The sequence below is a fragment of the Phaethon aethereus genome (assembly GCF_964289735.1).
Source record: "Phaethon aethereus genome assembly, chromosome: 7".
Lineage (NCBI taxonomy): Eukaryota > Metazoa > Chordata > Aves > Phaethontiformes > Phaethontidae > Phaethon > Phaethon aethereus.
The window spans coordinates 26,107,408-26,125,794 of record NC_138583.1 but is presented as its reverse complement, the minus strand read 5'-3'; the positions used below and the strand labels follow the sequence as shown (position 1 = coordinate 26,125,794).

General features: G+C 63.8%; 1 protein-coding gene across 3 annotated transcripts in view; it reads right to left on the bottom strand.

Moving 5' to 3' along the window:
- KCNIP2 (potassium voltage-gated channel interacting protein 2) overlaps positions 1-17,811 on the bottom strand; it is a gene marked incomplete at both ends in the record, with an annotated part of 45,031 nt that extends 27,220 nt beyond the window's left edge. For all 3 annotated transcript variants that reach the window (XM_082002361.1, XM_082002363.1, XM_082002364.1), the window contains one exon: positions 17,554-17,811. In XM_082002361.1, coding sequence (XP_081858487.1) covers positions 17,554-17,626 — 73 coding nt within the window. The remainder of the gene's footprint in view (positions 1-17,553) is intronic.
- Positions 17,812-18,387: the final 576 nt, after the last annotated feature.

The window sequence follows — 18,387 nt, the reverse complement described above, 5'->3', positions numbered from 1 at the left end:
AGTCTGGAGAGCAAAATTGTCCCCCACTTCCCTGACCCAAATCCCTGCTGCCTGCCTGAAGGTTCTTGGCGCCGTGCCGGGACACCTCCAGCCTGGATGCACGGGAGCCCAGGGCAGCCCACGCGATGCCTGTGTGGTGCCACGGCCCGTGTGGTGCCTGACCCACGGCCTGTGCCTGCCACGGTGCCGTTGCTGCCGGCTGACGCTAAGAGGAGCCCCCGCACAGCGCAGCGGCGGCGGCAGGGCCACGGGGAGGTGAGCCGGGGACATGAGCCGGGGACGCGGTTCATTCAGACGGCAGCGGCGGCTGATGGCACAGGGGGAACAGGAGGGGACGCGGCCAGTTGCGTCGGAGCACGCAGGCGAGCATGGCCACCTGGGCAAGGCTGTGCACGCGTGTGCGAGGATGCACGGGAACTGTGAAGGCCATCCGTCCACGGACACGCGGCCGCCACGCTCCGCCGGAAGTCCCTTGCGGGCTGAAGGGACAGCGACAGCACTGCCGCGAGGGGGACGTGACACAGCTGTCCACACCAGAGCCACGGCTTCCTTCCCTGCCCAGCTCCTCCCGCGACGGCTTCTTGGCCGACGCATCCTTCCTAAGCCCCCGACATCGGGGCTGGTACCTGCCACGGGAGCGCTGGCGGCAGGGACCAGCCAGGGAAATTCACACTGGATCCTGGCCATGAAATATTCATCAGCACAGCCACGAAGAGAAGGAGAAAAATAAAAGATAAACAGAAGGCGGGGAGCAGACACAACGCTTGCAGGAGGCTCAGCATGGCACAGACAAGCCCACAGGGTGGCTGGATCAAGGTCTTCAGGGCTGGCACTTGTATGTGGGTCCCCTGGTGCCCGTGCAAAGCCCGTCCCACTGTCATGGGTGTCATGGGCTTGTGAACACCCCTGGAAAATGCAACCAGAAGACAGCCATCCTTGCAGGCAGCCAGACGCTTGCGTGCATGCTCAGCATGGGCAGGGACACCCTGGGGCATGGACAGCCCCCAGGGGCACCATGCTGGGCTGGTGCTCGGGGGCCCTTCCTGCCTGTGCCAGCCCTGGATGGTGCCTGGGCTTCGAAGTGTTCCAGCCCAGGCTACACACCCCAGGGAGAGGACCAGAGCAGGGCTCCAGCCCACGCCCCCCCGACCAGGGCATCCAGGGGCTCTCCAGAGTCATCCTGGGGCTGGCAGAGGGCAGACCCCTGCGACAGGATCTGCCAACATCTCCCTCAAGGAGGAAGGGCAATCGGGGTGGGAAGGAGGCAAATCTCCCTTAACAAGGAAGGGCAATCAGGGTGGGAAGGATGCAGGGCACCCGGCAGCCCTGTGCCAAGCCTCAAGCCGCCACTCAGGTCCACAGGGACGGGGCAGATGCTCTGTTCTCTCTGTACCTAAATACAGCAGTCACCTTTCGTGGGGGGTGGAGGGCATACACATCACAGCAATGCCAGACCCACGGCTGCCTGGGGGGGACAGGGCAGCTCCTGGCTGGAGGGAGGGCTCAGCAAGACTCACGCCAGAGCCAGGGCATGCCAAGGGACGATGAGGGGTGTCCCCCAGCAGCAGGGCGCCGTGAGTTCCTGGTCCCAGACACACCGACACACCATGTCGGGGGGGTGGCTCTGTGGGGGCCATACACCGCCGCCAGCCGCAGAGGAAGGCTCAAGACAGCCAGCCTTGCGTGTGGGTCCCGCTGCCGCTCCTGCCTCCTCCCAGCCCTGGGGACCTGCAGCCTCCGGGACTTGGGGACGTGCTGAAAACGTGATGCCAGCGAAAATAAATAAGGCAGCTAATGAGGTAATTTGCATAGGTATTAGCAGGCAGGATTTGCAGCGGCTCTGACATGGGATGTGCTGTCACAGCAAAGCGCAGCCCGGGGGCTCTGCTGGTGCTTGCAGAGGGAAACACACAGCACAGTCGTGCTGCATATGGGCCCACTGGGCCAGGGAGGCAAGGGGGACAGGAGCAAACCAAGCAAGGAGGTGGACGGAAGCCTCAGAGCGGGGCAGACAGCCTGGGGGGAGCAGCCCATGGGGGCTTGGCCCGGCGATGTACAGAGCATGGGGCAGCACACAGCTCCTACCTTGCCAAGGCACAGAGAGCATCCATGAAAGGGTGAGCTTGCGAAGGCCAAGGGAGAGCAGCCCAGGCTGCCTCGCGGGGCAGCCCCGTGGTGGCACAGCCAGCTGGCTCCCCACGCACAGCCAGCTACAGCTCCCTGCTTCCCTTACCTCCCCTTGCTCCTTTGTGAACCTGGTCCAAAACACATCCCAAGACAAGCACAAACCCTTTCCTACCTCACCCTGGCTGTCAGCAAACCCAGCTCGCTCTGACTCCCAGCACAAGGCGTGATTTTGCGGTGTAGGGCTGTGCACAAAGACCAGCGGCAGCACCGGCGCTGCATCATGGCTGCCCCCAGCCTCAGATGCTCGGGTCAGGAATTGCCGCACCGTGCTGGGGAGGAGGGCACGGGCCATCCCGGTAGCTCCAGGAATGCAGAGGGAACACACCTGCAACCTGCAGCACTGCTGGATCCCCCACCTGCTCTGCTGGGATAAATGCCCGTAAATCAGCCGTGGGATGGGGAGGGGTAGCGTGCAGGGCCACCCTCCCCCGGGCTGCCAGGGCATGTCTGGCTTTGATCACAAACCTGTGACGACAGCTTGGCTCATTCTCAGCCGATGGATCGTGTTAAAAAATGCATGTGACGTGATCCGTCTGCTCGGGAAGGCGCTGCCGGGGAAGGAGCCCGGCCCAACGCTGTGCACCGGTCCCACCACGCCGACCTGCCAGCAGCCGGCACGCAGCGGGTGATGGGGCAGCAGCCTGGCTCTGGCGGCACCGGGCTGGGGACCTGGACATGCCCCAGCCAGCGGGCTGAGCCGGGCACCGGGCTCCAAAGCACCCCTGCAATGCAGGGAACGGGTGGGGGCACCGCCACCGTCTGATGGCAGACAAGCAGAAAGACCAAAAGAGTCGGTGGTCAGATGGACAGACAGACACGAGCTCCCCAGCAACTTGGGTGGTGGGTGTGAGGCAAAGACCAGGGCCAGAGCCCCCCTGGGACCACCCTGGTGCGTCCATCACCCCCATCACCCCCCATAATGGCCCCCAGCCCTCCAGGTTATGCTGAGGCACTAACTCCTCCCAAGCTGTATTTTCTAAGTCAGTTCTGCTAAATATTTCAGGGATTTACACAGAAAAGCTCTCTGTGCTCGGCGGCACGTCGGCCCCATTGGCATCACGAAGGCGGCTGCAGACACCCTCCCCTGAATAATTCATCGCCCCCATGAACAGGGTAGCGAGCAGCGGGGAGGAGGCTCCATCACCCCCCACCCAGGCTCCTGGGGTGCACCCCAAGACCCTCCATGCCCTGCAGAATGAGGGCAAAGACCAGCACCAACATCTGCAGGGAAACTGAGGCACGGGGAAGGGAAAAGGGCCAGGAGCTGAGCCCAGCCCTGGTTATAGGACCAACGTGTTGAGACGGCCGTGCTAAGCAAGGGCACCACAACCTGCCTGGAGCATCCGCGGCCGTTTCTGAACTTGTTGGGTCTGCAAAACACAGCAACTCTGGGCACACCCAGAACATACTGGGCAGTAGAGCAGCACGGCCCCAGGACCTCCAAAAAGCCCAGCCTTTGCGTGTGGGGACATCGCTGTCTGGGGGTGTGCGGCCCACGCCGGGGCACAACACGGCCACAGCATCTGCTTAACCTGAACCAGCACATTTTTGCCCCTCGGATGCCCACCCTGCTCCGTGCCCATGGCACCCCACGGGGAGCAGCAGAGGTTCCCATCCCCAGCACACCACCTCGCGTCCCCAGGCCTGTCCCAGCTCCCCGCTGGGTCTGCTGAACTGCGAGGCTGGGAAAAATCTCAGCCTGGCCACAAGTGATGCCAGCCCTGCTCCCAAATCTGCTCCAGGGCAGGGCACAAGCCCTCAGCATCCCAGCAGGCTGCTGCCTGTCCCAGCCCGCCGGCGGGCTCCCCTCCAGCCTCGCCACGCTCACCACCCCGCACCAAGCCACAGCGATGGTGACAAATTAACGCGCCCCGTGCGATCATGCACAGGTTGGGCTCCGATAAATGGGAGACGGCACTAGGCTAATTTCCTTGCAATCAGCGCTCACCCAGCTGCTGACAGCTCCAGCTGGGCAGTGATGGGACGAAAGGCAGTGGGAACGGGCTGGGATGCGACCTCATGGTGTGCCTGGGACCAGGATGGCTCCGGCTGCCTGCAGGGCGGGCAGTGGGGCACCCTCAATCACCCAGCCAGACGCTGCCGGGCTGGGTGGCACGGGAAAGGCTGTTAGCACCACGGTTTATCCAGGGGCTCCGGCACTCGCCGGCTGCACAGCTGGGAGAGGGAGATAAGGCACCAGAGGGATCCCGGGGAGGGGAAACATACTTCAAATAGCAGGAAACTCCCCCAGAACGGGCTTGGCTTGAAGGCACCGAGCGTGTTTGCTGCTATTAATAACTCCGGTGCTGCGACAACTCGCCTGCCCGCTTCTCCCTGGCTCGGACCCCCCCGCACGGGGAGATGCAGCGACAGGGCAGGGAGGGAGGGCAAAGCGGCGCTGGAGATGGGGCTGAGGTCCCGACCCACGGCTTCTTGCCCGTCCCCACACTGACAGTCCCCAGCACTGGCCTGACACCCCTGGATGAGTGACAACCTGGCTGGGGGGACCTGAGGGGCTCAGGGCAGGGGAGACACACAAGGTCAGTGCTGCCCCTCCAACAGCCCACCTACACCTTTCTCCAGCCTCAACCCAAGAGGCTGCGCAGCCCCGTGGTCGGGCTGATGGCCCCCCATGCTAGCACTGACCCTCTCCCCACTCATACCTCCAGTGAAGGGTCAGGCCTCCAGCCCCCTGCCCCATGTTCCCTGCCCCATGTTCCCGGCCCCACGGGGTAGCAGGGCCGCCCACCCAGCATCTCCAGGGCACCCACTCAGCCCACTGCCAGCCCAGGGGTGTCCCCAGAGACTGCCTCTTTAAAGTGACATTTTGGGGACAGGAAAGCTATTTTTGGTTGTTTCAGAGGCAGTGTTTCCATCGCAGTTTGTCTGCCTCCGCCAGAGGGAGGGATGCTCTCCCTGGGGGTGCCATGGCAGGTGGTTTTGTGTCGGGCTGCGGTGCTCAGCACCTGCTTCACACCGCTGGGTTGTCCTCACTCCCCCCCACTGCCTACCCAGCACCTAGGGCCAATGGGCCCAGGAGCAAGTGAGAAAAGATGTCCCTGGGTTCCCCACCTGGGCACGAGGGTCAGGAGCATCCCACACGGCAGAGGGGTTGGCAGCAGGCACAGAGCAGAGCCTGGGGGCCGTGCTGCCACCTGGGACCTCCCCAGCATCAGCAGGATGTCTTTTCCACACACCTTGGTGAGACACCCCCAAAAATGAGCACACAGAGCTGAACAATCCCCTCCTCCCCTGGAGCGCCCAAGCACTCTTGATAGGAAGAAATGTGCCCGGCAGTTACTCGGGGAGATCACAGCCTCCCAGTGCAAGACCTGCTGAGAGGCTCAGAAATAAATATGTTAATAATCAAATATCCATCCTGTGCCTGAGCTCACGGGAGGACTTTCAAGTCTAATTAGCAGCAGATTTGTACCATCGCTGCCTGGGCTCGAGGGACAATTCGGCGTGGTTCCCACGAAGCGAGAGGCTCTGCTATAATTAGCCAGCAGCATCCCGTCTGCAAGGATTACCTCCAAATCCCCTCCCCGTGCGCCGGGCTGGGGGGCAGGCGGGACCCAGGTAAGCCGAGATGAAAGATGCCCCAAGGCTTTGATCCGTGCAAAGCGACTCCCGAGCTGCAAATCCAGGGCAGGCAGCGAGGACAGGCAGCACACCAGAAAGAGAGGCACCCCGAGCCAGCAGGTCACCCCATGCTCCCCTGCCTGCACGCAACCCCTACAGGGACAGGGAGCTCCTCTCCCCACAGCATCTGCCACGAAGCCCCCGAGTGCCCCCAAAATCTCTCAATCCCCAAACCGATCGTTTCCCCCAACGCCCATGGCTGCTTACAGCTCTGGGAGGCCAGTGCCCAAACGGGGGACATTTTCCAGTCTACCCCATCTCTCATCACCAGTGCCAAGAGCTGCCCCCACCCTCCGTGAGACGGAAGCTAAGCGCAGCTCGCGACGCCGCTTGCACGACCAACGGCGGGTGCTCGGTGCACTGCGAGGGAGGGGACTGCAGCTGCAAAGAGACCCGGTTCCTTGCTGCAGGCAAACACAAACCTCGGGGCTTGGCAGCAGTTTGGGGACGTTCATCAATCCCCACCCGGGCCGGGCTGCCCTGCCGCAGCTCGGTGCAGCGCCTTATCTCGGGTAGATGGAAATCCCGTCAGATCAGACCTTTCCCCAATCCATCACAGCGGGACAGGCAGCGCTCCCGCTGCCCCTGCCCACATGGTTTTAAACATGGCCACATCCTGCTCCCGAGGACGCTGCAACAGACACCATCCCCAGCGCTACCGCAGCTCGCGGGGCGGCGGGCATGGGGAGAAAGGGGCACCCAGGGGAGCAAGACACAGGTCCAGCACCTGGAGATGCACCACTGCCAGCGCCCAAACTGGGACCAGCCTCCTGGGGAAGGCGCAAAAGCGGATAGACAGCGGAGGGATGAAGGAAGGGATGAAGAGAGAGCAGAGGGGACCGTGCCCACGCTGAGGACCAACGGCACAACCAAAGGATGCTCTGCGGTGCAGGGAGCAGGACCCAGGCGTCCAGCCCCGCGGCGGGAGCACCTGGCAGATACTCAGCCAGAGCTCACTGACCCAGCAGCAGCTGCCAGGGACACTCATTAGCACCGGCTAATTGTGGGCAGAGGCAGCTGGCCTGGCAGCGGACACTCTGCCTGCATGCTCCTCCCGGCCTGGCAGCGGGCACAGCTCTGAGCCAAGGGGAGAATTACGGACGGGACCATGGCAGTCGTGTTCAGGGCACCTCCTCGGGGATGGCCTGGGAACGTCTGTGCCAGAGATGCTGTGCCCATGAAAAACAAAATCAACGCTTCATCCCCCAAGCACATGCAGGTACCCCACGTTCAACCATGCCCCCCAAGCCAGGGCACAGCCCTCGCCATCCAGCTCCTCTGCCAGCCCGGAGAGACATCCCCAGTGCCACCTGCTTGTTTGTGGATCCCCAGCCCCTCACTTCCCCACAGTTATTTAATTAAGCAGCGATAAAAGGAACGACACATTATCCGGAGAATGACAGCAGGTTGTAATTACAGCAGGGCAGGCTGAGAAAACAAACAGCGCTGAGGGAGGTGCAGAGTGGCGTGGGGCTGGGGAGCCACCGTGGCCCCTTGGGACCCCCATGGAGCTGTGGCCCAGGGCTGAGGTGGGACCCTCGGGTCTGCGGGTGAAGGAGAAGGGGAAAGGCTCCTTTGCCCTGATGGATGTGGTCCCAAGAGCCTCCCCCGTCCAGCTCACACCGGGCTGGAGTGGCCCTGATCCCAGCCCCTTCCCAGGGGTGTTGGGTCTGGATCAGCCCTCCGGAGCAGCAGGTTTTCAATGAGTCACTTTGGAATATTAAACACTGTCTCCTCCCTCCCCACGCTGCTCCAGGGCAGCCCTCTGCACGGAGGGGACCCGCTGCACAGCTGGGGCGAGGGGACATCCCAGCTGGGTGCGCTGGGATGTGGCACCCCAGAGGGGCTCCGCCTGCCCCCCACGGAGCCAGGCATGAAACTTCTGCCCTGTTTCCCACGCACAGCAAGGGGCAGGGGTGGGACGTGGGGCACGGCCACGCTGTGAGCCAGCAGCCCAGGTCCCCCTCCCTGCCCAGCCACCCCCCAGTGGTGATCTCCCTGGGGACAGGGAGCTCTTCACCCCCGTGTCCCCTTCCAGGGGTTGGTGGGAGGCACTGGGTACCACCACAGCCACTGCTGGGACACATCGGGGAGGCTTGGTCCCGAGGGGGGCACGGCCATCTCCTCCCTCCTGCTCATCCTGCGCCGTCGGATGCCGCTGTCCCCTGCGCAGCCCCCAGCCCCAGCCACGTCCCTTCCCTTCGCTAAATCCTCCTGCTCTCAGCCCAATCCTCTTAGGCTCCCCCTCTCCCATTGCAGCATCTTTAAATTAATGCCTGGCCAAGCGTGGGATAGAAGCAAATTAACCCTGGGCAGGGGGGCAGCCTCCACAACGCCTTTTAATTCCTAAAGCACTCTTCCCTGCCCTTCTCCCCGCTCGCCATGCGGGGGAGAGACCGGATATGCCACAGCCACAGCGAGCATCACTCGAGCAAGGGCTCCCAGCACCCCGTCCTGAGCTGGGGTGCCTGAGGGCGGCAAGTCCCCCTCCAGCCAGAGCCCTGCTTGGGAGGCTGCGCGGGCCCCGGGAGGGAGCCCCGGCCGTGCCTGGGTTTGCACCCCGCGCAGGGGTTTGCTATCGCCAGCAGCAACAGCCAGCCGGGACCTCGCCGCGAGCAGTTCCAGAGCCGCCCTTCGGGGCTGCAGGGCTGCGGGTCCCCAGCTCTGAAGCAAGAAGCCGGGAGCGGGTTTGGCTGCTGGTGGGAAGCGCTTGTGATCCCCCGGCTTGGGGAGCTCAGAGGAGCTGCAGCAGCACGTGGCGGGTACGAGGCCGGGACGTGGCAGGGGTCCTGGGTGCCACAACACCCCCCCATCAACGCAGGGGACACGTCTTGCCCGCGTCACTGTGGAGCAGGTGGGACGAGCCCCTTTCGGAGGAGCTCTGCGAGGGTGAGCAGACACCGGGGCTGTGGCAGGTCCATCCCACCCAGTCGGGACTTGATGGTTTTTGGGAAAACGCCTCAGGGAGACACCACCATCACTGCCTGCACAGTGCGGCCACGGGACCGCAACCCCGGCAAGACCTGGGGTGCTCCCAGCCGGCGATCCCACCAAGCTGCCCTCTCCTGGGGCAGTGGTGGCCGGGGCAGTGGGGAGCTGGGGCCAGGCATCACCCACCGGAGCAGTGCTCCCGCTGATCGTCTCCGTTACGCAACAAATTATTCCATTCGCATTAATGACTTTGCGGCAAAGGGGGAAATGACATGAATGATTCCCGGTGCCGGGAGTGACTCACTTTGCACGGCGGAGGGGAGGCGAGCGGGGAGGGTGGGCACCGGGGGCAATTTGTTTGGGTCAGCAGGGGCAGCACAGGTCAGGGGCTGGGCTTGGAAGATGCAACTTCTGGAAGGAGTCAGGGGGAAAGAAAGAGGTACTTAGGGGCAGATCCCACCACCCAGCAGAGGGCTGAGATGTCCCCAAGAGATGCCGGGATCAGTTGTAACTACAGCATGTTACAGCATCCCTCGCTGCACTGCCCGAGCCCTGCACCCATTTGCCAACCTGTGCTGTGACCCCAAAACCGGGCACCAGGGGCCATCCCTCCCCACTCTGGGGTCAGACAGGGAGCCGAGCGCCCATGTAGGTGTAACCAGAGCTGGGGGTGCTGTGCCCTACCACCGGACCCCCCCAGCTCCAGCATGCTCCTAGGAGCACAGCAGGATGGGCAGGGTGGGCAGCTGCCTGCCATAGCCCTCAGGGCAGGAGTGGGGGGCAAAGGGGACCCGTCACACAGGCTGCAGCACAGAGCCCGTCGTCTGACCCTCTCCCTTCTCCCTCACCTCCAGAAGGCTTTGTTAAAGCACGCCATTAAAAATTCATTCATATTTCCTCTTGGAGTAAATCAAGAGCCATCAAGGGCCAGCTAGCCACCTCACCACCTCCTGGGGCCACCAGAGACACAGGGAGACACACCGGGGACTTCAACAACACACTGCCAAGTAGCCCCAGAGGGACTCTTGCAGTGGTGGAGAGCCGGGCAGATTATTGCCTTTAAACCCATTCAGGGGCTTTCTGTAAGCAATGCAATTTTTAAAAACTCAGTCTAGGAAGAAGCGATTAACCGAACGGGCCGGGAGCAGTGGCTCGTCAGTCTAATCTCGTTAGCGAGCAGGTTGGCTCTCATTTCACCCTGCCGCGGCTGGATGGGCTGTAGTAACCGGATGACAGTGGCGAGACGGCTCTTCCCTGGCTCCTGCTGGGTCTGAGGGTGACCCATGGGTGCACAAGTTTGCCAGTGCCTCCCTGTATCCCTCAGGGCTGCACCTTCCCCAGCTGTGCCAAGGCAAAAACCCTGGAAACCCTCTTCCCTGTCACTCAGATCCTGGCCAGACTATCACCAACGCTCCATCCCTAAAAAGCACTTTTTTGGTGTCCAAATGCGTGGGTTTGGTGATGGGAAAGGGGCAGGTAAGGAAGCCGGTGCCTTGCTGCTGGGGTCAATGCCTGAAGCCCCAAGCAGGGTCCCACTTTCTGCCCCATGAAGGCTCAGTGACAGGGTCCTGCCAGTCTCTCATGGTAGCACCTTGCCAAGAAACCTCTCTCTGCCTCAGGCTGTCGAGCCCCTTCCCAGCAGGAATGTCACTGCCACAGGAGGTGGCTCACGGGGACAGCAGGACAGCCCAGGGGGGTCCCATCCTGCCCAGTTAGTTCCACCATCTCTGCAGGGCAGGGCTGGGGCAGCGGATGTGTGCCAGCAGCCCACCTGCAGAGTCAGTCACTCCATCACTGTCTCTGACTTGCTCCTGGGAAAGGGGCAGCAGGCAAAGCCATCCATCCCCGCTGCTAGGCTGGCGCCAGCCCTCGGGGCTCCGAGCATCCCCTGCCTGCCCGCGGGCACCGCAGCTGCCGCAGCGCGGGCCTCGTCGGAGCTCTCCGTGGGTCAGCCAAACCCCACGCCACTCCCTCCCTCCCATCCAGGACGAAGCCACTGGCTTGCCCCAGGTACAGCCCAGGACTCGCCAAGCAGAGCGTGGATCGGGCTCGTCTGCATGCAGGGGCGTGCAGGGCCCTCACCTCGCACAGGGCACAGCCCCCAAAACACTCACTGCGGGTGGAGATGGCGCAGGAATCGAACGGGCACTGCAGCTGCCATGGCCAGAGCTGGGGTACCTGCTCGTATGTCCCCCGGACCTCAATGTCCCCAGGGGGGATGAGCAGGAGCAGCATGGATGGGACACTGACCCTCTCGCTGCACCCCACAGCCCCCAGCAGCGATGCTAACACCGTCTCGGTGCCGGCAGGGACGCTGGCTGCCTGAACAGGAGGCATGCCTGACTCGATGTCTTCAAAAGCGGGGTGGCTCCTGCCAAAACGGGGCCGGAGTCACCTAGAGCCAGACAGAGCTGAGCCTTGGGGGCTGCCAAGGCACGGGCAGGAGAGGCGTGATGCCGTGAGAGTGTGGGCACACACGCACGTGTATGGCACCCCTGCCCACGAGTGTCCGTAGGTGACTCGCCCCACCCCGGTGCCCCCCATCCCCATCAGCTCCTGTTGAGCGTGGCAGCCATCCTGCCCCCAGCTGCCTCCCGCTGGGCTCCATTTCCAAACAAGCTAATTACTCACACCGCTCCCCGGGGTGCTGCACCACCCGTTTTCCTTGGAAGCAGAAGACACATTTACTTAAAAGCCAGAAGCAGCCAGAGCCACAGCAGCTCAGGAGGACCCTGGTAAGAGCCTCCCACCCAGCACAGCCCTGCTGCCACATACCCTTTGCAAAGCCACTCGGTAGGGTATCGCTGGGAGTGGGGCCACTCCATCCCCTGCATCCCGGCCCCAGCCCTGTCCCAGGCACTGTCACCCCCATGGCATGGCACCCACCCAGCCCCGGCCGCCGGCAGAGCACCCTGGCATGGTTGGTGGGTTGAAAAGGACCGCTGCGCCCACCCACAGCCCCTGCCCCATGGAAAGGGGCTCCTCTCCCGCTTTGCTCCCAGAGAAACTGCTTGCACCAGCCCTGGAAGTTCATTTGCTTGGCCATAACCACCCCAGGGCTCCGTAACCCCTTAGCAGAGGATTTTGATCCCCCACCCCAAGCCAGAGCCCCTCACCGTGGTGTTGGGGAGGCAGCCCGCCCAGCGCAGCCCCCCCTGGCGGGGCACAGCAGGGAGATTCATTTCACCGGAGGCTCATTCATCTGCAGCACGATTAAAGCCCAGGGCTGGGATCCATCCCAGCGGCAGGAGAGCGATTTGCCAGCAGATGGATTTATCATCTCCCAAGCACAGCAATTTGGCTTAAACAAAACCAAACCACTTCTCCTAATGAAAACACCACTAATGAGCAGAGCCAGTGAGGCAGGGGGAGGGCAGCTCCACTAATGGGGTTTCTCCTGTCCTTCAGGGCTGGCGCAACCCCCTGATGCCCTGGCTGGAAGGCGAGGGAATGAGGCTCAGCTCCAGCCAGGACGTATGGACCCGGTATGGCCCTGGGGGAAACTAATGCCTGCTCCAGGGACCAGCTCTGCTCACCCTCCCAAACCTCCCCCTCTACCAGCTCCCAAACCTCTGGGGGCAACTGGTCCCAGCAGAGCACACAGCAGGAAAGCACCACCACCGGGTCCGGACACCTTCTCCGGCCACAACACGGCCAGCCGCGGGGAAAAGCTCCTCGCCCTGCCTGGACGCAGAGATGGCGAAAGAGCAAACCGCTCCCTGCTCGTGCGTCACCAGCCCCGTGCGGCAGGAGCTGTACACCTTGGCCGAAGTTGCGACAGCCCATGAATTATGCATCGGCATCTGCAGGAACCAGCCATTTAACCGCCCCAGCCAGACCCACGAACTGCCTGTCAATTAATCCTGTGCCACCAATTCCCCGCGGGCTCCGACCTGCCTCTGCCTGCGGGGATGCAGCAGCAGCGGCGGCTGCCAAAACCTCAGCTCCAGCCTCTCCACCTGCAAAACCCGACTTGCCCGCAGGCAGCGGTACCCAGCAGCATCACCGGCGTGCCCCTCGCCCCACGCGCGGCTCTGCCCTGGCGTAGGCTCCGAGCAGCTTCCCCTCCAGCAGGGATGCCCAGGACCTCCGCCTCCGGTCAGGAGAGGCCACAACACCCCGTGAGAGGGGATTCATCGGCATCAAAGAGCTGCAGACAAGCCAGGACAGCAAAGAGGGAAGAGGCAGAGGGGTACAGACGCCAGAGAGAGGGAGACAGCAGACAGAGGCAGAGTCAGGCAATGCTCCCATCACCCTGGGAAGGTGCAGCATCTGTCGAGGGCAGGGCGCTTTGGCACAGAGAGGACTCCACGGGAGCCCCCCACCCCAGCACACGAGTGGGAACCCTTTCCCCACCGTACCCCACCCTGACTGGGGGCGTCCTGCAGAGTTTGGGAACCTGGCTCGAGGGTCAGCCTGGCTTCCAGCCCAGCCTCACCGCCGGGCCGCGGGAGCAGAAGCAGCAAGCGGAGGGGGATCGTGTGGGGCAGCGGTGGCAGTGCGGAGGAGTCGGGTTAGCGGGGGAGCAGGGGGACAGGCAGCACCCTTGGTTCCCATGGTTCCTTCGGGGGGAATGATGTTGGTGTGTGTCTTCGGGGCTCTACTAGGAGGAGGGGACAAAGCCACGTGTGCTTCTGGCCACAGGGATGCAGGCAGCTGGCCCTGCCAGACCCACGTGGGCAGGGCCGTGCACCCAGGAGTGCTCCTGTGCTGCTCGAGGAAGCAACTGGGCAAGAGAAGCAGCTTTTTTCTGGGCACAGGCAAGGCGCTGCCGTGGCCTCGGGCACAGTCTCCACCCCAGTGTCCCTCCCTGGGATCCACCCCAGCACGCAGCCACAGGCACAGCACACAACCTGCCATCCACATCTGCAGCCGGGCCCCCGGCCGGACCCTGCCTGCCTCCTGCCCTCGCTCCCACCCCATCGGCCCCGTCACTCCATCCTCCAGCTGCGGGTCCCAGCGCTCCCCCTTACACACACTATTATTTGGGACAGGCTAGCACTGACACCCCCTCCACACCCTGGGCAATAATTTAACCCCCTTGCAGGTGGAAGTCCTACGCTATGCAAGCTCGTGGAGATTTTCCTGCAAGCTGCCATGATGGAGCCTCTGGGTTTGCCGGCAGCAGAACAAGCCCCCGGCGCAGCCCCCGATCTGCCCATCACCTGGGACCCGCCTGCGGTGGACGCATCGCCGGGCACCGCTCCTCGGCTCTCCCCCGCGGCAGGGAGCCCAGCTCCCGCTGTCCTCCCACCAAACCCACTGACCCGTCCTCCCTTCGTGTCTGTGGGGGACAGCTCGGCCCCGTCTCTGAAACGCCCTCCCCCAGGTAGCGAGGGGGGCTCAGCCAGATGCCGCGCTGCCGCTACGCCGGCACCTGCGGTTTTCATCTCACTGGCTGGACTGCCTAAAAGTGCTAAGGGTCAGTGACCCATCAGCCATGCCTCGGCAGGCAGGAGGATCCCAAAGCTCTGTAGATGGTCTCTATAGCAATTGCTCACCCACTGCAGACGCTGCAGCTGCCTTTGGGGTGGAGCAAAGTGGTTGCTTGAGACCCCACAACATGACAACGGGAGGGAGAAAGCAGGGGTGAAAAAGCAGGGATGAAAAGTGAGCCTCCTAACCCCTTCTGGGGAACCAACAGCCCCGGAGACGAATCCCTCATCCTTCCAAAACACAGCTAAGGGGTTTGACCCACCCCAAACAGCCCAGGTACCGACCCCGTGCTGGCAGGTGCCACCCCACTCACAGGACGCAGCACGGCTGGGACGGGCTTGTCCCACGGGGTGAGATGGGGCCCCAGGCCACCGGTCCCTGCTCCCCAGCTGGGGCTGGGGCGGCCCCGCTGCCGCACACCCCTGCGGAGCGGCGGGCAGGAGGGAAAGCCGCCTCCGAGCCCCTCTCACGCTGCCGGGGTTCGGGGCCAGGGACGCGGTACCTGCGCTCCGCAGGGCAAAGCGGCACGGGGCTCCTGTTTCTCCCGCACGGAGGGCCATGTCCAGAGCAGTCCCGAGCCACTGGCTCCGGGCTCTGCTTGCACGCTAATCGCTCGTGTCATTAGAGGGCTGGAGAAATAATGTAATTTATAGATGGCTTTTATTTCTCGCTAGCATCATCTAAATACCCCAGAAACGGACTGGTTTAATTTCCTAGTGGCATAGGCTAAACATTTCTCTCCTTAACACCCAGGCGGGCACCCAGGCTGGTGCCCAGGCTCAGCAGTCGGGCTGGGCTGATGCCTGTCCTCGCCCCACGCTGCTGCAGCGGGGCCAGGCACGGGCAGAGTCCGTCCCAGCTTGCCCCAGCGCAGCCGGCCCAAGCTCCCCGGCACAGGGAGCCGGTGCCCGCTCTCCCCACCGCTCACACGCAGGCAGCTTTCATTCACTCGGGCGCTCTCGCCTCTCACACACACATCCACGTGCCGCACGGCTGCTCTGGCCGGGGACCAGGGCGGCCGGGCACTGCTGGAGATGCCATGGGGAGGGGGGGCTGTCACTGCACCCCCATTTTCAGCAGCTCTTTTAATTTAAAAATCAGTGTGCTGCCAGGAAAGGTGTGGGGGGTTTCTACCCTGCACACAGCTGGAGGTCCTGCTTCCCCTTAGCCCTTCCCCGTTTTTTTGGAAGGGGGTATTGCTAACCCTTCTCTGGGTATGCATAGATGGTGTTCTCATCACTCCCACCCCTGTTTTTGGGGAGTGATGGGGAGGCAGCAGGATTGACTGCTGTCCCCATCCACACCAGCAACCACTGGAGCTGCTGTGGGGCTGTTGCATTGCCTGACATCACATCATCTCTCAGTTAACAGCTCTTGCATGGCAGATGTGCCCCCGACCCTGATGGACAGAGGTCCCCAAGGCTGCAGGAGCACTCCAAACTGCCCATGCTTGTCCCCAAGCAGGGCTGAGCTACCAAACAGCGGGTGCCAGCAGGGACCCTCCCATCTGCAGGGAGAGACTAAGCCCACACTGGCACAGCCAGCTCCACCCTGGGGCTTCGCTACATCTCCATGGGGGTCCCGGCTCCTCAATACATCCCCGAGGAACTGGAAAAGGCTGGACCAGGTTAGCGGGCAGGAGCTTGAGCTATTAAAGCCTCCCCAGAGCTAAGGCTGCATCCCTTCTCCTCCTGCCTGCATCACTTCCACACTCTTTCTGGGAGAAAAACAACTTTCCCTTCACAAGGAGGGATGGCTTCAGCGCGTTCAGCCAGTGCGGGGGAAATTGGTGTCGTCGGGACCAGCTCCCTCCCGGGGCAGCTGGCGTTACCACCAGCTCTGCCCTGGCAGGTCAGTAACCTGACTGCGACAGCAAAGGAGTGACGTGTTCTCCCAGGGCCTCTGTTTACCACACTGGGAAATGGGACAGGTATTTCCAGCCTTATTCCCCAGAGGCTTCTCAGCAGCCCCATCCCCGCAGGCAGGGGCTGGCACAGCTCCCCTCTGCCCAGGTTCCTGCTGCACGGCTGGCTCAGAGGTAAGCCCAGGCATAAAAGGTCTCAGCCTCGGAGAGACTGGAATTTATTTTTAACCTTGGTTTGATTTAAATCCATATGGACATTTTAAAGTTACCGGAGAAACCAAAAGTTGTGTGTGGGTTCCAAGTTCCTACACAGCTCAAAAATATCTTCCCTGCAGCACGTTTGGGCAGGCAGCAAGCAGCATTTCCCACGCGTGGGGCTGCTCAGGAAAGCAGAGCAGGGCTACCTGCTACCTGCCCTGCCACCACCACCACCACCTCCTCGAAACTCCAGACCAAAGCCTGAAATCCACTCCAGCCCGTGGCAGGAGAAGCATCACCGGGACTCGGGGGAGCCGCCTGTGCACACACCCCAGTGCCCGCGGCACGAGGGCACCCAACCCCACTGGCTACGGACAGCTTCGGCCCCGTTGTGGGTCCCGGGAGCCAGGTGGGAACTGCTGCCCCATTTCACAGCTGCTGCGATGGAGGCCCTGAAAGGGGATGGGATTTAGCCTGATCCGTGGAGAGCACGTGGGGAAGGAGGGGTGCCACCAGTCCCAGCCCAGCTGCTTTGCTACCAGACAGTGGGGGATGCGGTGTGATGGATGGATGGTTGTGGTGGGATGTGGGAAGCCAGGCAATCCCCTGCTGGGGCAAAGGATGGAGGGCGATGCAACAGGGTCACAGCTGGGTCATATTTGACCTCCCTGTCCCATGGCCACCCCATCCCGGGGACAGAGCATCTCTGGACATGCTCTGGGGGACACCTGGTGACAGGTGGAGAGGACACCAGGCTCTGTGGTGCTGCTGGGGTTTGCTGAGTGGGGTGAGCCTCCCCAGTTCCTGGGGAATCTGGTGCCAGGGTGCTGCCGTGCCACCCCAGGGTGTAGCAGGGGGGTCCAAGGCACGTCGGAGGGAGCCCAGCGCCAAACCCGGGTTCCCCCGAGGGGCTTGGGAGCCGCGGTGAGGCAGGGTGAGCTTGGAGACGGCCAAAAGCGATTCAAGCATCCCACCCCCGGCGGGGGCCTTTTCCTTGCAAACCTGCCTCGGGGCAACCTCCGCCCGGCTGGGACCGACCCCGGCCTCCCCCGAGCATGTGTGTTCCCCCGCTCCCGGGCCCGGGACTGTCCCCCTGCTCCAGCGCCGGGGTCGCGGCCGCCCCCCCACCCCGGGCAAGGCGTGCGGCGAAGCGGGGCGGGCAGGGGGCCGGGGCTCAGCCGGGGCTGGAAGCGGGAGAGTCGGGGTGCTCGGGGTCGGGCCAGGGTGCCCGGGGCCGTCCCCCCGCGCCGTGGACCCGAGCGGCTGCTGCACCTTCCCCGGTGGACGGCACTCACCCGTGAGCTGGTCGTAGGAGCCGTCCAGGTCGCGGGACTCGGACAGGCTCTCCTTCCTGTCCTTGCTCCGCATCTTCCCGCCCCGCCGAGCGGCGGGGGGAACGGCGACGGGGCGCACGGGCTCCGCCGCCGGGCAGGGGGGCCCCGCGCCCGCCGCCTCCCCCCGCCCCGCCGCCCGCGGCACTCACCGCGGCAGCAGGAAGGGGCCGGCGGTGCCGGGGAGCTCGGTACGGCTCGGTACGGCAGGCAGGAGCGCGCAGCCGCCCCGTTCTTCGCCGCCGCCGGGGCTGGGCACGGCCGCCCCCTCCCTCCCGTCCTTCCCCGCCTCCTCCCGGGAGCCGCCGGCCCGGCCCCGCCACCCGGCGCCTCGCCGCCGCGGGGAAACTGAGGCACGGCCGGGGGCGGTGGCGGGACGGGGCGGGGGCTCCGGGGAAGAGGCAGGGAGGGAGCTGCTCCGGGCTGTACCGAGGTGGGGGTCTCCGGCGGTTTGGGTGAGTCAGGGGCGGAGAAGGGGACGGGGGTGGAGAAGGCGAGGGCAGCAGGAGGAGCACAGACCCCCACAGCCCGCTGCGGGGCAGCGAGGGACCCCCAAGCCCTGCGTGACGGCACCCACGCCGAGCTGTGCCTTGAGACGCCCAGGAGCTACAGAAGAAGGGGGACCCCAGCCCTGCCCAGCTCAGGGAGGCTGCTGCACCCCTCCCTCGGGGGAGAAGCTGCATGGGAAACCGGCCAGAGGTGGAGGGGACGTGCAGCGGCCCAGAGGCACAGCAAAGGTGTGGGGAGGGTGGCCCTGCTCCATCTGCCTGCAGCCAAGCACAGGAGCAGGTCCTCCCC